The following is a 24,226-nucleotide window of genomic DNA, read 5'->3' as shown; positions in this document are numbered from 1 at the left end:
TTAACATATGTGTCATTAAAATGTACACATATACCCTTTCCATATATGTGTATATGTACATATATATATGTATATATTTATACTTTAAAATAATTTAAATTATATTTAATATAGTATGCCAGTGACCATTTTATTTATTCTATTCCTTATTTAATGAATAAACTCCTTCAAACTCTACCAATCATCAGGAGGGAGTATGTTAACTTAAATGAATATTTTTTATAAACTGTGTTGCCAGTTATTGAATTAAAGCTATTCTTATCTCAGCTTCAGCATCTTTAGTCTTCCTGTACGCTTGAATTGTTTGACAATAAGTACTATAGCAATCAAAAGTTTTGTATCATTGAATTTTAATAACTAAATTCAGTAATAATAATCTCACGTTATACTTCACAAAATAATACATGTATTAGATGTATGATATGCACATAACATAAATGCTACATAATAACTAAGAAAGTTTTTGAAGAGACCATGGAGTAATAGTTTGTTCTGAAATCATATGTAGTGAAAGTTACTGGAACAGAAGGCTGATGATTGTTACAAGATGAAAGATAAATTCAGCCACAAAGATGCTAAGGCACAAATCAATCAGCCACGGGTCTACAAAACAGGTACTTTTCAGTGACAGTTTAGACTGTCTTCCTGAAGCTGGTCATATACCATTGACAAGAGACTTCATGCTTGAGGTGAAACCTGGAAAACCTAAGTTCTGTCTCTAGTGCTCCCCCCAGGAGAATTCCCTGAGCCGTGACCGGGTGGAATGCTGCCGTGTCATCATTTAGTACTACTTCCTTTATGATCTTATGGAGGAAAGCTAGATGTGTCTGGTATTTTGAACAATCCCAAATAGAATTTTATATTATCATGAATAATTAATCAGTTTGTCTTCTGACTTGCAGGTGGGTAGATGGTAGCTTGTTTCTTGTTTAAACATGATATAGGACTGTACTACTTTATTCCTTGTGCCCGTAATGGAGTAGCTCTTTAAAAACTCCCTTTTCCTCAAGTAGAGAACTCAGAGTAGTGCATAACTTGAAAGCTGCTATTTTGTTCAGCATTGAACAACTCATGTCATAGCACAGCCTGTTCTCCCCAATCTACCTTGTGACTCTGACAGCAGAAGTGCAATGGCTCTCGGTCCAGAGCAAACACACATTGTTCTTCCTACATGATGCATTACAGAGATTACCGGTTAAAGACTCATGGAAATATATTCCAAACCTAATGGCCAAAAATAAGAACAATGTTTTTCTTAGATGAAAATAAATTGCTCAGGTTAGAGCAGTCATTCTCAATCCAAATCAGAAGATTCCACCCTCAGTGGGAGGCAGCACATGGTATGTAGTCTTAAAGGATATGCTAGTTTGAGTATGGATTTTATGTGCATGTCTTCATGTTATTTTGTCAATGAAACTGAGTTTATTTTTCACATTACGGCTGCATGTTTGTTGAAATCCATAGATATGTTTGCTTATTGTTAGTGGAAGACATTGAGTGTTATTTTGAATGGAATTAGATGATATTCAGAAATTACTTGGCAGCATGTGAAAATAGCTAAACTTGCTCATATCTGAATATATCTGAGTATCTATATCATGTCACCAAGTAATTAGTTAAGGAAAATGTATCAATGACTGTTGCATGAGCTATGAAATTGTTACTAAATTTTAAAATTCTCTCTCAAAAATTTACATATAAATATATATCATCAGTAAACCAGAAGCCTGCAAGATGAGTAAAATGATGTTACAGTTAAAACAGATGCTTTTTATGAAAATAAGGCTACATCCATGGTCTGATGTATGATTCTTTTCTTAAAGATGCTTAGAGTATGTCCTTTAATAATCATGAGAATAACACTCTTCCCTTTGAAAGTGTGTGACTACTAAGCTCATTCAGCATGAGCTCTAGAGCTTTATTGGTTGACATTATGCTGCTTTGCAGCACTGTGGTCAAGTATAACAAAGAAGGATATAGTGTTACATTGCAGTCATTGGGTTACCAGAGTGAACTTTTAGTCATTGATTACTAATCTCTATAGGCCTTTGCTTGTATTACGGTAGGGTTAATTTGTTTGAAAAATTGGATCACTTCATATATTCTTCACTAGTAATTTTGATTTTATTTGTTGAATTTCAGTGAAATCATGATAAATACTAAATTTCTCATTAGTGTAATCAGATATATTGACCTCTTTTCACCAACTTTAAGCTGCCAAAATACTTTTGAGTTAATTGGGTAAACATGACTATGGCAACCATAGTGCTTTATTCCCTACAATTTTTTTTTGTTTTTGTTTTTTTTTTTTTTTGTTTGTTTGTTTGTTTGTTTTTGGAGCTGAGGACCGAACCCAGGGCCTTGCACTTGCTAGGCAAGCGCTCTACCACTGAGCTAAATCCCCAACCCCTCCCTATGAATTTTGATTGCTAAATAACTTGTCACACATTACAGATCACACAATGACATATGGGTTACAGACCAGCAAGAAAATATAAGAAGAAGCATGGGATACAAAGTATCAGTACTGAAAGCAAACTCAGAGAGCAAATCCTGGTGTGGAACCTTGATGTTACTGGCTGAGTGAATGATTATAAATCCATCTCAGCCCTGCCAAAACACAGAGTAATTATGCACTGGATTACAGGGCAGGTAGTTTTGAGTGTTAGTTGATGTGTTACCCTGAGGTGGACCACACAGCATTGGAAGGCAAACCTACACTTAAACTGAAATCAGAGAAGGACTATAAATTTTCTTGTGGATTCACCTGAATAATTCCCTGACAAATGACTGCATGATACGTAGGCAGTTGTCATTGTCTTGGACTGCCTTTGCTTATAGTCTTTAGTTATGGGACACAGAACTGGTGTTCTATTAGCTCATGTTTCTGATACTCCTGAAATATCCATGGGTGGGAATTTTTATATTTTCTCTGTGTATATTTAACGAGATTCCATAAAATCTAAATTTGATAGTTTAAAAAATGAAAAAAAAATGGGCCACATGTAAATGATTTATCAGAAGTTTTAGTAGAAATGATAACTTTTATATACTTCATTTAAGTAATAAAATGTGTGAAGAAAGTACCCAAAACAAAGCTCTAGTGTGTCAAGCATAGGTGAAGGTTCCAACTTTTATGGCTTACATTTCTGATAAATATACCAGACCATACTAAAAAAATAAGCAGGATTTACTCATTTTCATGTATGCATGTGGCTGAATGTATGTGTATGCACCATGTGTGTTGTGGAGCCCATGAAAGTCAGATAAGGGCACTGGATTCCCTGACTGGGAATTGGAATTACAGGCAAATGTAAACTATCACGTGGGTGCTGAAAACTAAACCTGGGTCCTCTTCAAGAGCAGCTATCACTTTTGGCCACTGAGTTATCTCTTCAGCTTCATAAATATACATTTAAAAAATCATTCATTTGATACATACTCGTAATTGCATCTAGTTATAATGACAAAATATTTTACAGTAAAATATTTATATGGAGAATAATTCTGTGGAAGACATTTTTGCACAGAATAGTTATGAAATAGAAGAGAAATATATCCAGCTGTCCCCAGGATATATTAAACTGCTGAAAAAAATTACTTTGAAAATTCTATTTTTGTAAAATATTTTAAACAGTGAAAGTAAAGAACAAATAGAGTTCCCTTTAGATAACCAAGTAACAGAGTAACACAATTTGTCTGAAGAAACAGTCACCAAGGAATACTTTACAGTGTTTTAAATGTGTAAAGAAATTGTAGATAGAATTTCTGAACTATAATATACATAAGTAGAAAGCAAAGAAAGAACTGGAAGAGCTTGAAGGGGCTCGAGACCCCATAGGTACAACAATGCCAAGCAACCAGAGCTACCAGGGACTAAGCCACTACCTAAAGACTATACATGGACTGACCCTGGACTCTGACCTCATAGGTAGCAATGAATATCCTAGTAAGAGCACCAGTGGAAGGGGAAGCCCTGGGTCCTGCTAAGACTGAACCCCCAGTGAACTAGACTGTTGGGGGAAGGGGGACAATGGGGGGAGGGTGGGGAGGGGAACACCGATAAGAAAGGGGAGGGGGGAGGGGGATGTTTGCCCGGAAACTGGGAAAGGGAATAACACTCGAAATGTATATAAGAAATACTCAAGTTAATAATAATAAAAAAAAAAAAGAAAAAAAAAAGAAAGCAAAGTGTCAGGCTTCTGGACAAACCTACATTATTTTTCCCTATTTCAAAAGATACTGCCTTCCAGATTTAAATGTGAGGATGATTTGAGAATGAACAAAGTGACTATAAACTTAGAAGAAATGTTCATTTGTTCTAATGTCATGTTAATTTCTCTGGCAAATAGCCTCAATGCTTCTTTGAACTTTGAAATCTGCATGACTTAATTTCCATTAACAGAAAAGAAACAGAGTACATAATTTCTACTATGGCAAAGAAGAAATTATACTGATGAAAAGAAAATGTGTAGGTAGGCAAGACATTAAACAAATTAACAATTCAGTAAGAACATGTATTGAAATGGAATTATATATTAACAGTTTAACCCATTATAAGAAAATTGTTTATATTAAAAGCACAAGCAGAGGGGTTGGGGATTTAGCTCAGTGGTAGAGCGCTTGCCTAGGAAGCGCAAGGCCCTGGGTTCGGTCCCCAGCTCTGAAAAAAAAAAAAAAAACCAAAAAAAAAAAAAGCACAAGCATTTTCAGGAATGATTAAAAACATTAATAAAAATAATTGATAAAAATAAAAGGCTATAACAAAAATTACTCATGCAAACTGTAACCCCCAAAATGATAAAAATATGTATATAATATGCAATTTTTACACAAAATAATTAGAGACCAAGTAAATAGCCATGGTAAATATTATATACTTCAAAATATTTTACATTGCCTCTAAACTTGGGAGTGGAGAGATGACTCATAGGCTTAGATCACTGGTTGTTTTTCTAGAGGTCCTGAGTTCAATTCCTAGCACCCACATGTCAGTTCGTAACTTTCTATAATGTGGTCTGACACCCTCTTCTGATGTGCAGGTGTACATACAGACAAAGCACTCATATGAACTAATAAAGGAAAACCACAAAGTACCCATAGAAACTCAACAATTTCAGAATCTTTGTACAATTTTTATGTTTTAATAGACTAAGATTAAGAGGAGAAAAAGGGAATTAAGAATATTAAGAAAAAGGCAAATTGGGAGATATTTAAAGTACTGCCATAAGTAATAAAGGTCAAATGGACGTATACATAAATGTTCATGTACTTTTCCTAGTTGTCTACATGTGAGTCTTCTAAAGAATTTGAACAAGACAGCATTCTACTCTCTGTGGGACTGAGATCACATAAGAGATAGTTACTTTTGTATTTGGTTCATTTCTTGTACAGCGGACAATTGTTACTAGAGTATACTGTTACAAGAAGTATCCTAATAAACATGTGTGCACGTGTTCCTCTTTATGCATAGGTCAGTTATATCTGCAACACAAATATACATGGAGAACATTTAGTAAATTTTGAAGTATAATGTACAAATTTTTCTTTAAAAACATAGTGCTTTGTATTATCTTTTTCCAGTATAGTGTATAATTGAAAATATTTTCACACTCTAACAGAAAATGTAGACTATAGTCTGTAACTTTAATTTTGCCTTTTTGATTGAAAAATAAACATTTTGTGTTAGTTAAGCTGTGTGCCTTCTGACCACTGCTACTTTGGTAACAAATTCTTTTCTATTTTCCCCTTCTATTTAGGACTCTTATATCTTCAATACTTTTCTAATATATTGCTAAAACACTCTCCTAGTTTATTGCTTATTTTTCAATATTTATTTAGGTGCAAATTTAAGTAATCATAAAGTTGTAATTAAAGTAGTACCATCGATATTCTAGAATTATTTTTTCAAGCATTTATTTTGTAAAATTGTTAAATTTAAAATTTGCTATTTAAGCATATGCTATTTGTCTATTTCTACATCTTATCTTCTATAGATGTTAAATAAGAATAGATATAAGTGACTTTAAATAACAAAACAAAGACAAAAACAAACCCAAAATTTAAGGTAAAGTAATGCACTAAAGGTAGTTTTATTAATGTGGAAAATATTTTTTCAAATTTTTTAAAAATGGGCTAGAGATGTATTTCAATCCTAGCATTCAAAAAGTCCTAGGAAAAACTCCAGGACGATAAAGACAGGGAGGAGGGGCAGTTTAATAAATGTGGACAATTGCATTGGTTCTCTATTTCAGCCTGGAAATAAATGATTGAATTTATTTATTCCAAGACTTTCTTTCATAATTAAAATTTTACAACAATGATTTATTCTCATTTGAGCACCATACAGCTCATAAAAAATGAATGCTATAAGAACACGTGAATTGAATTATGCACAGAAACAAGATATCTTTGTAAATCAGTAGAGAAAATATGTTTTAGTCATTTAAAAAAGTCCTGAAAATAATCCAGTGACTTACAAATGTCAAATTTGATTTTCATGTTCATTTAAGATCAAAAGTCTCTCTGTAATAATAATGAAACGATCATTTTGTATCTCTGCTCTGGCAAATCCAGTCCTATTGGCTAGCACTACAATGGAACACCACCTTCAGCCTTCCTCCCTCCTGCCCACATCTGTGGATATCACATACTATCACCTCCTAATTCCCTCCCCCCTCACTCACTGCTATGACAGCAAGTCCAGCAGGCACTACCTGCTAAGCTAAGGCACTCTCCACTAAGGAAAAGTAGTTTGAAGGCAGATTTACGCCTCTCCTATTCCTGAAATCCAATGCCGCAAGTCTCCTCTTCAGGTCTGTAGCTGGAAACCTGCTAAAATCTCCTCCCTCACTCCATGCCCAGGATCCCAAAGACCTTAGCCTTCAACTTTTCTTCCTCCAACTCATTCCAATTACCCAGTCTCCAGGATTAGCACATGTTCCTTGTGAACACACCAGCTAAATAGGCCAGGAGAACAGACCACCATGCAGCCATCAGATTCTCTGAAAAGCCAGAGAGGAAACAGAAACTACAGAACAAAACATGCACCCAAGAAAGACAAATCTAGATATTAACACCTAGGCGTACATAATCATCCCAAACCCACGTATCTAGATGCCAGCATCAAAGCACAATCAACAATAACAAAGGGCCATATGTCTCCACTAGAGCCCAGCTATCTTACCATAGTAGACCCTGAATATTCCACCATAACTGAAGCAGAAGGAAAAGATCTTAAAATAACCTTTATGAATATGATACAGATCCTTAAAGAGGAAACAAATACATTCCTTGACAAAATCCAGAAAAACACAGAAAAACAGCATAAGGAAATAAGTATAATTTTTCAAATCATTGTAAATAGAATCAATAAAGAAACAAAAGTGAGGGAATTCTGCCAGTGAAAAATTTAGGAATTTGAACAGGAACTACAGAGGCAAGTTTCACCAACAGAACACAAGGAAAAGCTAGTAAGATTACATTTCAATTTTTAGCATCTGTGCTCCAAACACACAGCTCAACTAAGTTTATATTTAAAAAAAAACCACAACCACAGCTTAAATCACATATTGCCCTTCACACACTGAGAGTGAGGAGGCTATAATGCCACACTCTCATCAATGAACAAGTCATCCAGACAAAGTCTAAACAGAGAAATACTGGAGCTCACAGATATTGTAAACCAAATGAGCCTTACAAATATTTATAGGACATTTTACTGAAATACAAAAGAATATGCTTTCTGCTCTCACCTTATGGAAATTTCTCCAAAATTGACCATGGATACAAAGCAAGCCTCAGTAGGTACAAGAGTTTTGAAATCACTCCCTGCACCCTATCTGAAAACCACTTATTGAAGCAACAGAACCAGCAGAAATGTTACAAAGTCATGGAAACTGAATATCTCTCTATTGACTGGAAACTGGGTCAAGACTTAAAAAAAGAAATGGAGAACTTTTTAGAACCCAGTGAATACACAGCATACCAAAAATTGTGGGACACAATGAAAGTGTTGCTAGGAGGAAAGTTCATAGCACTAAGTGCCTACATAAAATCCCATACTAGCAACTTAAGAGCACACCTGAAAGTTATATAACAAAACAAGAAATTACCCTGAACAGAAGTAGCAGATGACAAACTCAGACCTAACAGCAGACCTTTGATTCAGTGAATCTGTTCCCATTATGCTCTCATTTATTTTATTGATTCAATTTGGCTCAATGATAAACTAGTGTGACCTTTAAACTTATTCTGCCAGACTTTTACCCCTATATTGTATATCAGTGATTTGGAGGAATAGTTGAAGGTAGGAGAAGACGGTGTGTATGGAGAAAGCAGACTGGTGAATTGTGCTGTAATAGAGGTGGTGATAGCAGCAGCGGAGGGAAGGCAGTGGCTTCTAAGGACACGAGGGTGAGGATGCCCGGTCCATCATAGGTCACCGTGGAGCTCAGATCACAGTGCTGACAGAATGCATATTTGGAGAATTACATAAGATTTGAAAGAGAGAATAGTGAAAGGAAACAACTTTATAAATTTCTAATCAGGCCTTTTGTTTGAACTGAAGAGTAGTTGAAATGAAAATAGTGAGATTTCTATAGTTTTCTATTTGACAAAAGCTATACTCTAGATTTGGATGGTTGCTGGTTGATACAAGTTGATGGTAAGTTACTCTTAAATTATGTTTGTCTGTTTGTTTTTACTTTCCTCCCGTTTTGTACTTAATTAGAGATTTATTTTTATTTCTTTATGGGTTGATCGCTGTCATTTAGGGTTTCAGGGTTTCATGGTCATGTTTCGGTTTGTTGACAGTTCGTGTTTGCTTGCCCAGCAGTACAGCCTGGACTATTTGTTTTGGAAATGCTACTGAGCCTTGGCTCCAAACTTACCTTTATTTTTAGAGATGTGGTAGGCAGACTTGCTCAACTTTGTCTTTCTCTAACCTTCATGTGCAACTTATGCTAAGCCTGTCTGTATTTTTTTTCTTGTGGATGTTATTGTTGGGTAAATGACTACTGTTGTGAGACAGAATGTAAAGTAAAACATTAATACATTGAAGGAATTATGAATTCTTGTAAGCAAAGCAACCACAACTTGATCACCTTTATGTAAAGTATCTTCCTAATACTTTAGAATTGTAAAAACTAAAAATAAAAGCTTTCAACACTAGAGAGAATGTTAATAGATGATCATGTTAATACAGATGATAAAACTGTTTGTGAGGATGTGTCATTAAAGAAACCCTAATATTTTAATGACATTGCCATTACATTTTTCTCTACAAAGACACCTAACTGTGAGTTCTCTGGGCTACTAACTACAAATGGCAAGAATATGTAAGCTGCCTTTTATTGACCATCATTAATTTATTTGTATTTTATAATGTCTCGGTTTGTCATAAATTTCACAAGAATATAATAAGGAAATTAATTTTGTAAATAATGAGTATTTGTATATGCAAACAGGGAGATTAGAGAAATAATTTAGAATTAACCGTGTTCTTTCTTAACATTTAAATAGTGCCTTTAAATTATCTGACTTTGATAACCACAAGAAGTTTTAGCTAAGTGCCTAAACTTATGAGAGCTGAAGCATAAAGAGGAAACTTGAATCTATATTAGAGGCTTCTCTCTGTAATACTAATACTGAAGTAATAAGACACCTATTTTATAACATTGCTAAACTGCTTTTGAGAATATTATGTATGATTTTAGTCTTATTTCTTAATGTTACATAGGATTATTAATTTTTCTTCTTTTAAATTTTAATTCACAATTTGCATATTTGTGGAATGTTATTTGGCAATTCAATAGTGTTCAAACACTAACCACATTAGGGTTATCTAGAGTTTTTGATAATCTTGTAATTTTTATCCATAATACATATGTGACTATGGTTGAGTTCTTTATGTATATTGGCTATTAGTCCTCTATTAGATGTGGAATTGGTAAAAATCTTTTCTCATTCTGTAGGCAGCCACTTTATCCAATTTACATAAACTTTTCAATTTCATGAAATCTCACTTATTAATTATTGATATAACTCCCTGTGCTAATAGTTTTCTGTGCAGAAAGGCATCTTTTATGCCAATGAGTTCAAGGCTATTCCTCACCTGAGTTCTCTGATCTTCAGGGAGTGGAATTACATGCATTCTTCTAATGGAGACATCCAGTTTGATCAACACCAGTTTTAAGAATGGTGTCATTTTTCATTTGGTATTTTTGGCTTCTTTATCAAAAATCATGTTTCACATGTGTGTTCATCCTTGTTTCAGTCTTTAATTTGATTACAACGATCTACCTGTCTCTTTTCCTGCCAATATCATGTAGTTCTTATTATTACAGCTGTGTAACACGACCTGAAATTGGGAATGGTGAATTATTTACCAGTTCTTTTATTGTTCATGATTGTTTTCCCTATCATGGGTTTTTGTTTTTCTACGTGAAGTTGTGAATTCTCCTTTTAAAGTCTAGTGAGTATTGTGTTGGAATTTTGATAGGAAATGCACTGAATCTGTAGACTGTTTTTACTGTCAATCCTACCAATCCAGGCAGATGGCAGATCTTTCCATCTTCTGGTACCTTCTTTAATTTACATTATCAAAAACTTGAAGTGTTTGCTATATAAGTCTTTCACTTGCGTGGCTTGAGGAATATCAACATATTTTGCATTATTTAATGCTATGGTGAGAAGTGCCCCTTCCATGATTGTTTTCTCAGTCCATTTGTCAATTGTATATCATAAGACTACTGATTTTTATTTATTTATTTTTTTGAGTTAAACTTGTATCTGACCAATTTTGCTGAGATTTTTAAAAAATCAGCTATAGAAGTTCCTTAGTGAAATTTTTGGTTCACTTATACATAACAAGATATCATTTACAAAATAATGATTCTTTGACTTCTTCCATTCCAATTTTTATGATCTTGATTTCCCTCAGTTTTGTTATTAAACTAGCTATAACTTGAAATGCCATATTGAATAGCTATGGACAGAGGGGATAAACTTTCTTTCTCCTGATTTTAGTGGAATTGCTTTGAGTTTCTTTTCATTTAATGTGATTCAATGGATATAATATTATAAAGTAGAGCTTTAGAAATTTTGATGAAACAAAGAAAATACTGATTTTTAGTTAGATGTATTTCTAAATTTTGGTCACTGTCAATAATTACATAAGCCTATTTGACTTTGTTTACCTGGTTAATTATGTGTGTGTGTGTGTGTGTGTGTGTGTGTGTGTGTGTGTATTGCATGTATGAGAATTGAGTACTGTATATGTTTTCTGATATAGTGATTATCTACTATAAATGAGGATATAATTCATGTCTTTTACACTCTACTTGGAACTTATTACATGCATGTCATAGCCATTTGCTGAGTCCAGAAGAGTGTTTACTATTCATTTGTTGGGTCTAGGAATATTAGAAATGAAGTACATCTTTAATAAGTATGTTTCAGAAAGATGAATGTGTAAAGGTAAATATATCTATAATATAAACCAAACAGACTTCAATAATCTAACCTCTAAAAGCTGTCACACATCAAAGTTATTCATTACACCTGGGACTATAAGCTTAGGCTAAAAAAATTTTTTTTTGTTGAATATGTATTGAGTAAACATGGATGGTAGGTCCATAGAATATCATGGAAGCTTGAAATCGTATGTCAAATATGAACAAAAATCTAGTTCTTTAAAGGATTTGTTTATGCAGTTTGTTGTTGAAGGAGCAAAGGAGAGAATTGTAATTGAAAAAGAAATGTTGCAGTAAAAGAATAAAAAAGGCACGCACAGGGTGCCTGGTTCCCGCATGTACCACTCCGCACTTTCTTTCCCCAACTCCCTCTGTCCTGGATGGCAGCACAGCACCCTGTCACTCTGCCCTGCCCTCATTCATAGTTTCCTTTATGGGTTGCCACAAGGCCAGGCATACATATCCCAAATAAACATCCCAATTCCACGGCGGACCCAGTGCATTCCACCACCGCACGCTCTCTTTAACTCAATTAAGTCGCCACGTGAAAGAACATACCACACAATACCTCTGATCCAATTGATAAGATATAGCTTGCCCATCTAGAAAGCACAAAATCCTGTACATACCCATTCCTTAAGAATAGTCATAACAACCTGTATCTATGCGCAGAGACGAATGTATCTATGCGCAGAGACGAATCTTAACATCGCGTGGCCGTGTTCTCCCAGTCCCTCCTCTCTCACTCTGCTCCTTCTCTTCTGCTTCTCCCTCCCTTCTAAAACCTCTGTTCCTGCCTCCCTTCCTTCTTGTCCAATGACAGGCCTCGTTTATCTTGTCTGCCTTCACCTCCATAATGACATCAACTTACAAAGAAATAATTAAAATCTTTAACAGTCTTGACAAACTTCTCAGACCTGGTATTTTCTCATTTCATCATCATCATAATTGATATCACCTTCAAATACCTTCATGTTTAGCATTTCTATCCTACTTGCTATTAGGCTCCACTTAACCCACACACCTACTGTTTTTCTAACAGTAACCTGCTCTGTTTATGTGCCAAGTCACTTACCTCATTCAGGCACAATTATAAAATCTTCCCAAAGACCTGCTATTTCCATCTTTACATATCTATAACCTGGTTTCTTTCCACTGACAGGAGTGAACCTCAATTAATTTTTTCATCCTCAGTTTCTACTCTTGTAACTTTGGTATTTTTTCCTTCATTTTCTGGAAGGTCTGGGGCTATTTGATCCTCTGACATAATCTCATTGTACCTTTCCATTTTCTGATAAGCTTTAGTCTTGCTGATATTTTTGTTCTCATTATTAATGTTTCTTACATATTTTAAGTGTCCTATATGTGTAGGTGTTCTTGATAGCAACACAAAATTCTTTAGGAGAATAAAGTGGAGATTCATTGATTACTCTGTTTATATTTAAAAAGGAAAAATAATTTTATTATTATTATTATTATTATTATTATTATATTGTTATATATGAAAAGTCTATAAGGCTCAACTCCAATTCTCCTGAATGGATGATGTCATAAATCTTATCTAATATAAATCAAATAACACAGAAAGACTCATATAAAAAACACCCAAACCTACGTCTACATGCATGCACAAACATTCATGTATTTCTGGAAAGGGCTAACGTTTCTCCATTGGGATAAACCACTAAGATTTATTAAGAATTCATGGGGCATTGAGATAGCTTTCATGAGAAAGTTTTTGAATGTTTTTCACATTTGGCATTATTATTGGTAATTGCTTATAGTATATAAATAGCTAGCATAGATTTCTGCTAATATTTTTCATTATGTATTTTTTCTTGTTAGAGAGAATACTGCCAACATCATAGCAGAATGAAATTCTTCCTGCTGCTTTCCCTCATTGGGCTCTGCTGGGCCCAATATGACCCACATACTTTTTATGGACGGTCTTCTATTGTCCATTTGTTCGAGTGGCGCTGGGTTGATATTGCTAAGGAGTGTGAGCGATATTTAGCTCCTAATGGATTTGGAGGCGTGCAGGTAAGATTTATTCCCAATTCAAATGTGGAGTTTACTGTGCTTATATAAAATTGTTTTCTAATGAATTTTTATTATTCTTAAGCATTATTTAACTTCCCACATAACTTTCATGAGGAAGAAAAAATGGCAGGGATGGCAACTTTATATTTTTTCCTCAGACACCAGGAGACCCTCTTAATTGTGTTGCCAGTGTTTTCAGTGGTTCTGAAGCAATGGGAATGAATTTATACCAGTTAAGAACTGCAAGATCATTGATAGTTTTCTCCAGGATTTATTTATGTAAAGTAAGCTGTTAGCTAATTATCTTAACTTGATTATTCGTAGGTTTCTCCACCCAATGAAAATATTGTGGTCAACAGTCCTTTTAGACCATGGTGGGAAAGATATCAACCAATTAGCTACAAAATATGCTCCAGGTCTGGAAATGAGGATGAATTCAGAGACATGGTGAACAGATGCAACAACGTTGGTGTACGTGAGTTATATGTCTTTTGAAGTCAGTTTATGCAAAACCACGCATGCTCTGTTTGTCTCTTACTCTTTCTGAGCAAAACGCTTGATACTTTTAAATTTCTTTCTTTACATTTTGGCTATAACTCAAAATTAACTACTGTTTATTGGGTACCTTTAAAAATTCTTTCATACGAACAATTTAAAGAAGAGAACTTATAAAGCAAAACTTTGGCTTTTAATCTTTATAACCATACTCATTTTTAGCAAACCTATTCTGATTAGAAATTACAAACATCAGATGCAAACTTACTGCCATTTTAGGTAATTTATTAGTCCACTTACAAATCCTGTATTATATCTTCTTTTAATAAAAAGACCCTTTTTTTCAGAGACTAAGATTCAGATAAACTCCTGTCAAAATCAATAATGTCTGCTTTTTTAAAAAGTATTTATTTCTTTATTTTTTTATACACTCCAGATTGTATTCCAGCTCTGGTCCACCACCCCTGCGACTATTCCATGTCCCCTAACCCTCCCCCCCGCCCCCACTTCACCACAACTATAAACTTCCTGGGGCCTCCAGTCTCAGGAGTCCAGATTAATTGAAACTGCTTGGTTCGCCTACAGCGTTGCCCTCCTCTTTAGCTTTCTCCAGCTTTCCCTTAATTCAATCAGAGGGGTCAGCAGCTGTTCATTGGTTGAGTACACATATCTGCATTTGACTCTTTCAGCTGCTTGTTGGGTCTTTTGGCAGGCAGTCATGATAGGTCCCTTTTTGTGGATTCCCCATAGGTTCAATAATGGTGTCAGTTCTTGGGGCCTCCCCTTGAGCTAGATCCCACTTTGGGCCTGTCACTGGATCTTGTTTTCCTCAATCTCTTCTCCATTTCCATCCCTGCATTTCTTTCAGACAGGAAGAATTATAGCTCAGAGAATTGACTGTGGAATAGCAACCCCATCCCTCAGTTGATGCCCTGTCTTTCTGCTGGAGGTGAGCTAGACAAGTTCACTCTCCCCACTGTAGGGCATTTTGTCTAGCGCCCCCCCCCCACACACACCCGCTTTGAGTCCTGAGGATTTCTCACTTCCCAGGTCTCTGGTTCATTCTAGAGTGTCCTCCCAACCTCCTTCTTCCGGAGGTCACCTGTAAATCCTCAACCAAATATTGACTATTGTTGATCTTCATTTCACATTGACTCTTTGTCCTGTTAAAAACGAAGCTACAAAATATCTATTTATCTATCAATCGATCGATCTATCAGTCTATCGTCAATCATCTATTTATCTATCATCTACCTATCATCGACTTATATGTAGTTTTGTTAGCATGCTAGTACTTTAGTGGTGGAAATGTAGAATATAAGTGTGGAAGCATGAGGACTACAATAATGGTGCTCAGAGGAGAAAAAGGTTGAGAATTAAAAAATCTGGATGTCATTAAGCACATGGTAGTTTTGGGAAGGTGTTTGACATGTGGTTTATTTTCTTTAGTTACTTGAGTATAGGAGTTTGAAACTGAAATCAATATTCAAAAACCTTCACTAGTAATTTGGTGGCTCATGGAAGTTGTTAAAAATATTAATATTTAATGTATATAATGTTAATATATATTTTTTATTAGCATGCTTCAGAGTTTAACCGACTTAATTTTAGGTCTCTAAGCTGTACTGAAGTACACATTCTTCTCTGCAGGTCCGTATTTATGTGGATGCGGTCATTAATCACATGTGTGGGGTTGGGGCTGAAGCTGGACAAAGCAGTACATGCGGAAGTTATTTCAACCCAAATAACAGGGACTTTCCTGGAGTTCCGTATTCTGGTTTCGACTTTAATGATGGGAAATGTAAAACTGGAAGTGGAGGCATTGAGAACTACAATGATGCTGCTCAGGTGAGGAAAAGATCAGAATTAAGAGAAAGTATCAGGGTCATATGCACATGAATCTTTTGGAATACCATTTGACATATGGATTAGAATCCTTATGAAATATATTACTAGGAGTTAGAAACTCAAATCAATATTCAAAAACCTTCTCCTAGTCTCTTGATGGCTCAATTAAGATGCTATTAAAAGTTTTATGTTTTATTCCTGTACCACTTAAGAGAAGGGGTAAAAGGAAAAAGAAAGGACACAGAGGGTTTTCTCAAACAACTATTAATATTATCTACTTTATCCCCCCTCATCCAGTGATTATATTAGAAAATATCCATAGTGGAATGTAAATATTCCCAGTTTTCCTAAAAAACTTTATGAAACTTACTTTCTTGTATTGGTTACTTTATTTATTTACGTTCCAAATGTTATTCCCCCTTCCCTGTTTCCTCTCTGCAAACCCCCATCCCATTACCCCTCTTTCTATGAGGGAGCTCCCCTTCCCTCCCACTCACTCCCACTTCACTATCCTAGCATTCTCCCAAGCTGGGGCATCTGAGCCTCCACAGGACCAAAGGCTTGCCCTCCTATTGATGCCAGATGAGACAATCCTCTGCTACATATGCGGCTGCAGCTATGGGTACCTCCAGGTGTACTCTTTGGTTGGTGGTTTGTTCCCTGGAAGCTCTGCTGGATTGATATTGTTGTTCTTCCTATGAGTTTGCAAACCCAAACCTGTTCAGCTGCTTCAGTCCTTCCCCGAACTTCTCTGTTGGAGCCTCCATGCTCAGTTTAATGCTTGGCTGAGAGCATCCATATCAGTATTGGTCAGGCTCTGGCAGAGGCTCTCAGGGAACAGCTATACCAGGCTTCTGTCAGCAAGCACTTCTTGGCATCAGCAATAGTGTCTGGGTTTGGTGTCTGCAGATGGGATGGATCCCTAAGTGGGGCAGTCTCTGGATGGCCTTTCTTTCAGACTCTGCTCCACTCTTTGTCCCTGCATTTCCTTTAGAAAGAAACAATCCTGGGTTAATATTCTTGAGATCGATGGGTAACCCCATCCCTCAACTGGTGGCCATGTCTAACTTCTTTATATGGTTTCGACAGGTTCTCTAAGCCAATCAGTGAATATTTGTTTAGTTGAAGGAAATCTCAGGTAACAGTTGACATTTATTTGTTGAACACAGTTTTGTTTTATTTGTCTTAACAGGTCAGAGATTGTCGTCTGTCTGGCCTTCTGGATCTTGCACTTGAGAAAGATTATGTTCGTACCAAGGTGGCTGATTACATGAACCATCTCATTGATATTGGTGTAGCAGGGTTCAGACTTGATGCTTCTAAACACATGTGGCCTGGAGACATAAAGGCAGTTTTGGACAAACTACATAATCTAAATACAAAATGGTTCTCCGAAGGAAGCAAACCTTTCATTTATCAAGAGGTAATGTAATACATATATGTACATATAAATTGACATTGTTTTATTAAACAGAAGATAGATGGAAGATTGTTTTAAATGTAATTTAATAGGTTAATGCCTGAGTGCTTTGTAAACATGCAATTTCTTTAATTACCATTTATTTAGATATTATGGACTTAATTCTTTATCAGAATAAAGGTCTAAAGGAGTGTGGAGAATTTATTTAGCCTGTGATATTATTGTGCCATTTAGTGTATATTCAGGGACCATTATGCAAAGAAATAAAATCTTAATTGCTGACTCGTCAGTATTTCTAGATTTAAATCTTGTTTTAAGTATTATGAAATGCATAAATTTTGGATAAATTGATTAACATTTCTGTGGGCAGTTTTCATGTGAAGAAGGTTAATGATGCTTGTATTTGTTTTCTTTGGAGATTCAAATGAATTTGTAAGTGCTGAAATTATTTATCTGACAGTAAGTACTTTGTTAGTATAAATATCTGAATTTTCAATTATATGTTAAGTAAAATATATCAACCATTTTTACTGGATAAGAAATGATATTTTCATTAAATTTCTTTTAGTATTAATGCATATACTTAATAAAGAAATGAGGAAAACCACTTTGAACATGAATAGAATATGACATTGATAGGATATTACTTTTACATTAAATATTTTGATATTTTATTCAATGACAGTATCCTCCTCTTTTTCCACTAGGTCATTGATCTGGGTGGTGAAGCAGTGTCAAGTAATGAGTATTTTGGAAATGGCCGTGTGACAGAATTCAAATATGGAGCAAAACTGGGCAAAGTTTTGCGCAAGTGGGATGGAGAAAAGATGGCCTACTTAAAGTAAATACATCACACTTTGCCATTTTGTCTGCCACAGATCTGTTGTCATATTATCCCAATACATAATCATCATATAACCTCCTAATTTATTAAATATTTATCAAGACATTAGCTATTAAGCAGGTTGATTGCTCTCTAAGCAATAAAAAAATCATCTGGAAATAATAAATTTCATTTTACATATCAATAACAAGGAGGCTTTCTAGTAACACAATCTGCTAATGTCAAGATATTACTTGCAAAATTGTACTACTTCCAAATTAACTGCAATGTGGTTTTATTGCTGCACTTACACATGTACTGCAGTAAATTAATTTACAATGTTAAACTGCTCATAAGAGGGAATGCTATAGCCAATCTTTTTTTGGGTGGGTGGCTTTTCATTGTATATATTGCGATTTGAATATTTACCCTTCCTGAGTCAATCTACATTGCTGTCTTACATGAGTAATGTGGATGAAATGCAAATAAATCTTATATAAAATTTTACCTAGAAGAAAATTTTCCTGTGGAATAATCATCTGGTTAGAGAATCGTGAGTTAAATGAAAATGGATTATAGAAAGAGGTACAGATTTAGGATAGTCTCAATGTTTTTATTCAAGGAATAATATATGCACATATTTTTAAAATCTAGGAACTGGGGAGAAGGTTGGGGTTTCATGCCTTCTGACAGAGCCCTTGTCTTTGTGGACAACCATGACAACCAGCGAGGACATGGTGCTGGAGGATCATCCATCCTGACTTTCTGGGATGCTCGGTGGGTTAAGCTGTTCTTTACTTTTTGTTACATGTCCTTTAGTGATAGTCACATTTCTAATTTTCTATTGTGATGTTGTTTTGTAAATTTCAGACTCTATAAAATGGCTGTCGGATTTATGTTGGCTCATCCTTATGGTTTCACTCGGGTAATGTCAAGTTTCCATTGGCCAAGATATTTCGAGAATGGCAAAGTAAGTTTAAATGTACTTTTGAAGAAAGAGAAAGCAGTCTTGTTATAATTTCACATGAAGTTGTTACACAAGAGACACGCCATGAAAACTATTTAATACACTTTTAGCATTGTGAGTATATTATAGAACCACATACTTGTTCATCACATTGAAACAATAACGTGAAAACTGGAGAACAAGAACACAAAGTAAAACATAGGGGTCTAGTAGTACTTAACCTTGTCCATGTAATATGAGGATTGTGTATAGTACACCTGAGAGGAGGAAATCAGCTCTTGTTTATTAAACAAAGACAAATATTTCCTAAATACTTTTGGATTTTTCTACGAAATGTAAAGAAACTTTTCAATTTATCTGTGGTTACCTTGAAAAAATACATGAAGAAAAATTATGTTAAACTAAGCACATAAATTTGAAGACTTATTCAAGAATAAGAAATGTTACAAAATATTTTGCAATACATTAATCTGAACAATTTTACAAACCAGCTAAGGGTCTGGAGAGATGATTTAGAGAGTAAAGCTCTTGTAGGAGTCATAGGAGTTCAGGGCCCTGGGACCATGTAATGCTGAGCTGATTCGGTGTCTTGTAACACAAGTGCCCAGCAAGTGGAAACAGCAGATTTCTCAGGTATCAAGTTAGGGGAGAAACTTTGCCTCTATAGAATGCAGAGAGAATATTTATTTTAGAAAGATATTTAAATGTGTTGACAATCAGGAAATGCATATTAAATTTTTAGAAAACATTAAAGAATATCAGAACATATTTATTAGCACCTTTTTTCAAAAGGTGGCATAAAACCAATTGATATCATATATAAATACTTTACAGGCATTAATATTTTATATAATCAAACTGTATTTCTATTTTCTAAATAATGACACCCAGCCATAAAGAACTTATGTATATTGAATCAAATTTTAAAATCCATTGGTAATAAACCCTTTACAAAAAACCTTGATTTGTTGTGATTTTCACATCACGTCTTCTAATCCCATTCATCTCCCCATTGCTTCATATCTGCCTACTCCCTTGCAACTTCCTCCCAAATTAAAAAAAATACAAGACAAACAAACAAAAAACACCTTGTTGTGTTCCATAGTATATCCTTTTGTCCACATACGTTTATTTGCAAATATTGAGTCATTGGTTTGGTTCGAGGCTTCTGGCTTCTGTTACACCATAGATACTGGAGGCTCTCCAGTTTGCTGGGGAGAAAGGGAAGGCATATGCCCCTGAACAGCAGACGAGGGATGGGGCTAGCACTGCTTTCCTGAACTTCTGCCATCAAGACCAGCTCTATTATGCTATACAGGTTTGGTGCAGGGTGTGTTCTCCAGAGTAGGACAGCCAGTGAGGGGCAGGGCCTTCTTTTCTTAGTCTGTGGACAACTACATGCTTCCAGGTGGCAGTCCATTCCAGGGATGCCCTAGTGGACTTTAGTGTCAATATGAGTCATGGGCATCATCAACACAGACCCAGACACTGCCCACAGCAGCAGTATGGGCTGATACTTTACCTTGGCCTCAAGTGGGACAAGCTACTCACATAAGGTTATCCCTCTCTACCCTCACGTGTCCTGTTCTGGCTCTTTATAGTGCTCAAACAAAGCCACTTCTCTTTCTCTCACATCATCCCATCACATACTTGCACATCATAGTAGCTCCCATTGTGGCTGGGCCACGAACCATGCAGACCTCTGCTTTCTTTCTGCCTGGCAGCACCACTGAGCCTGATCCTTAAACCTCATATCTCTGATGCTAAAACTCTTGCCATTTTAGTGAGATTAAAGCAGGAAGAGAGATATTAAGAAACCATTGCATGGAAGACACTGAGTGAATAAAATTGTATAATTCTGTGAAATATGACCTGAGAGAGCTACGGTATATACACCGAAATAGTAAATACTCTGTAGTGGTCTGTATAAATACTGAAGGAGTTAGTACCTAAATAGTAGATACTATAAAGACTCAAGTAACAGAGCACTTTGAGTTCAGTGCATTGGAAATGCAACATGCATGTTAAAAACCTAAGGCTTTTCCCTTTAATTAAGGATGTCAATGACTGGGTTGGACCACCTAATAACAATGGAGCAACCAAAGAAGTGACCATTAACTCAGACAGCACTTGTGGCAATGACTGGGTCTGTGAACATCGATGGCGTCAAATAAGGTGGGATGTCCCCTACAGATCTTGTGTAATAAAGTTGTTTAACATTTTATTTTAAGTAGATGTTTAAGAGTACCAACAATTCACCTGATCCTGTGCTTTTAGGAACATGGTTGCCTTCAGGAATGTGGTCAATGGTCAGCCTTTTGCAAACTGGTGGGATAATGGCAGCAACCAAGTAGCTTTTGGCAGAGGAAACAAAGGCTTCATTGTCTTTAACAATGATGACTGGTAAGTGGATATCACCTAAGTAGGATTATATACTATTATACTCTTAGAACCTTCTATTCACTTTCTGTTCACTTATAGCTTAACATCTTTTTACTAATGGACTTAAGAAATATAATACAGAGTGACCTCAAAAATGTAGAAAAAAATCCTTGCTCTTAATGTGTTTTTCAATTTTGTAAAGTTTAAGTAGAGTTATGGTATTGCTGTTGTTGTTGATGCATTTTTACACTGCCATGTGTAGATATTCTCATTCATATACTCATGTGACACCTGTACAAAAGACATAAACATTCAATAAAAATCTTAAAACAGTGAAATGATGGGCAGTATTAGTTTCAAATTATCACACCCTAGCTCTGTATCTCAACTATTTATTTTTATGTTTTTTGTGGTATACAATCCAAAAATGTCTGCTTCTGTTTAATAATTCTCTTTTCCTCTGAAATTAATCTTGTCAACACATTTGTATACTTGTCCATGTCTGATGGTTTTTCTCAAGAAATGGAAGTGGATTGGTTCTACAATCTCCAATATTTGGCCTTCCATTTGAGACACATGCTTCTTTTCCTTCTCCTTTAATAATTTCCTCCTATATAAAACTACACTTAGAGAATCTCTTTGTATAAATCAGAGTTATCTTTTGCCCAGGTTTTCTTTTCTTTGCTCATTTAGATGATTGTATGAGTTTTTTAATGCTGTGATAAAGCAGCATGTGCAAAGGAACTTATACAAGAAAGAATTTATTTGTGCTTATAGTTACAGATGTTTGACTCCATGAAGAAAAGATATGAGGGCAAAAACCAGAAGATGATGGCTCACATTTTGAACCACAAACACAATACAGAAAGAGCTGATTAGAAAACATACAAGTGTTTTTATTCTCAAAGCTGCCTCCAGTAACAAAATTTCTCAAAATAGTCCACATCACCCACTTCCCCAAACTGTGCCACTACCTAGAAACCAAGTTTTAAACTAACCATGTACTTTTTTATATGCTAACATCATACATATTATATATAACTATAACTATATAAGCATGTATTAGATTAGACCATTAATTCATAATTTCTATTTATACAACACAAATTCTAGATAAGTATTTATTTTTTCTTTTTTCAATGTCAATGTTTACTGAATAAAAATAAATCAATAAGATTTGTTGGTTTTATTGCTTTTAGTGTATCAGGTAGAACTGATTTCCCTTGAGAGTTAACCAAGGCAAAGAGACTTTACACTTCCAGCTGATCTACTAACATGAACTGTCAAGTCACACATTATGCAACAAATCACTCTCTGCATATGTTGTTTATAGAATAGTTATGAAGGGTTAAACAGGCCTCAGGTAGGTTTAAGCAGTTTCAAGAGACATTGAGAAGGCCTTACTGGAGACAAGCAGAAGACTGCTAGATAAACAAGAACGGCTCTTTAGGCATTAGATAAGAAAGCCTGCTGGACTTTTGCTGAAGGCACTTCTGCAGAGCTGAGGTACAAGTTGAGCATCAGGGAGAGTTTGGAATTTTAGAAGTGAGAAGGTGGATCAGGACTAAGGAGATGCTAGAGAAAAAGGGTATCAATGTCTCCAGGAATATAAATGGATGAAGAAACAGACAGCAAGTGCAATTGGTTAGCGCGCACTACTTTGAGGACAAGTATTCATTTTGGAGATAGTTTGCTTTCTTACATTTGTTTATGTTGAATTTGATTTCACAATTAACTTTTTACTTTTTCAGGGACTTGTCAACAACTCTACAGACTGGTCTTCCTGCTGGCACATACTGTGATGTCATTTCTGGAGACAAAGTCGATGGCAATTGCACTGGAATAAAAGTCTATGTTGGCAGTGATGGCAATGCTTACTTCTCTATTAGTAACTCTGCTGAAGACCCATTCATTGCAATCCATGTAGAGTCAAAAATCTAAAATTTAAAATAAACATAAATTGAGAGCATTAATCATTTGAATTTCCTGTCTTTTATGTAATTTAATATTCATATTTCAATCACATTTAGTAAAATCTATAGGTGATAAACGTGAAAAGGTAAAAAAAGAAGCTCATTAGAATCGTATATAATTATGAGAAAATTATATTCAGGATTTTGATACATTTTAGAAGATTATCATTAAATTAGCTGTCAAAAGAAATTCTCAGATTTATGAAGTCATCCTGACAAATATATTGTTTTATCACTTATACCATTCGTTTCATGGTATCCTAATTTCTCATTACTTTGATCATATTTACTCCTTTATCTTCTACTATTTCCTATTTTCACTAGATCCCCACTTCTTCCCAACAAATCCCTCCAACCTACATTTTCATGTCATTTTGCGTTGACTTTCATGGTGCTGGTTTCTAGTTCACTTACCAGATCTGTAAATCCTCTACAAAATATTGACTATTATTGATCTTCATTTCACATTGACTTTTTGGCATGTTGAACTTGAAGCTATAAATTACCTATCATCTATCTATCTATCTATCTATCTATCTATCTATCTATCTATCTATCTATCTATCTACCTACCTACCTACCTATCTAGCTATTTATATTTCTTAAGTAGGGTTGCTTACATGACCATGACTTGAAAGTCACTACTTGAGTAAAGGCAGTTTACCAGGGGATAAACACTAAAATTTATAATTTCCCCACCCTAGCATCCATAAATTATTTATAGCTCCTTAGGAAGGGATTGAGGCTTCTGGCATCTTCCCCAATCTCTGGTGGAATCTTTATATGTCAGGTTTCAAGCAGAAC

The 24,226-nt window shown here is 35.1% G+C and overlaps 1 protein-coding gene across 3 annotated transcripts; it reads left to right on the top strand.

Annotated features, from left to right (window-relative positions):
• The first annotated feature begins 1,304 nt into the window (after positions 1-1,304).
• Amy1 (amylase alpha 1) lies at positions 1,305-23,422 on the top strand. Of its 3 annotated transcripts, none has more exons than XM_087615731.1 (11): positions 1,305-1,340; positions 13,320-13,514; positions 13,839-13,985; positions 15,660-15,857; positions 17,050-17,280; positions 17,985-18,118; positions 18,755-18,877; positions 18,971-19,070; positions 21,124-21,242; positions 21,345-21,470; positions 23,201-23,422. In XM_087615731.1, the coding sequence occupies exons 1-11, from the start codon at positions 1,338-1,340 to the stop codon at positions 23,388-23,390; spliced, it is 1,566 nt and encodes a 521-aa protein (XP_087471857.1). In that variant the 5' UTR covers positions 1,305-1,337; the 3' UTR covers positions 23,391-23,422. The 3 variants fall into 3 exon arrangements, with proteins under 3 accessions (XP_087471857.1, XP_087471859.1, NP_001010970.1); XM_087615733.1 differs by lacking the exon at positions 1,305-1,340 and adding an exon at positions 8,251-8,308; NM_001010970.1 differs by lacking the exon at positions 1,305-1,340 and adding an exon at positions 8,617-8,665 and having other exon boundaries at positions 23,201-23,417.
• The last annotated feature ends 804 nt before the right edge of the window (positions 23,423-24,226 follow it).

This window comes from Rattus norvegicus, chromosome 2, assembly GCF_021556685.1.
Source record: "Rattus norvegicus strain SHRSP/BbbUtx chromosome 2, alternate assembly SHRSP_T2T, whole genome shotgun sequence".
NCBI classification, from domain to species: Eukaryota; Metazoa; Chordata; class Mammalia; order Rodentia; family Muridae; genus Rattus; species Rattus norvegicus.
The sequence above is the reverse complement of the archived record's forward strand: the minus strand, read 5'-3'. Positions and strand labels throughout refer to the sequence as shown.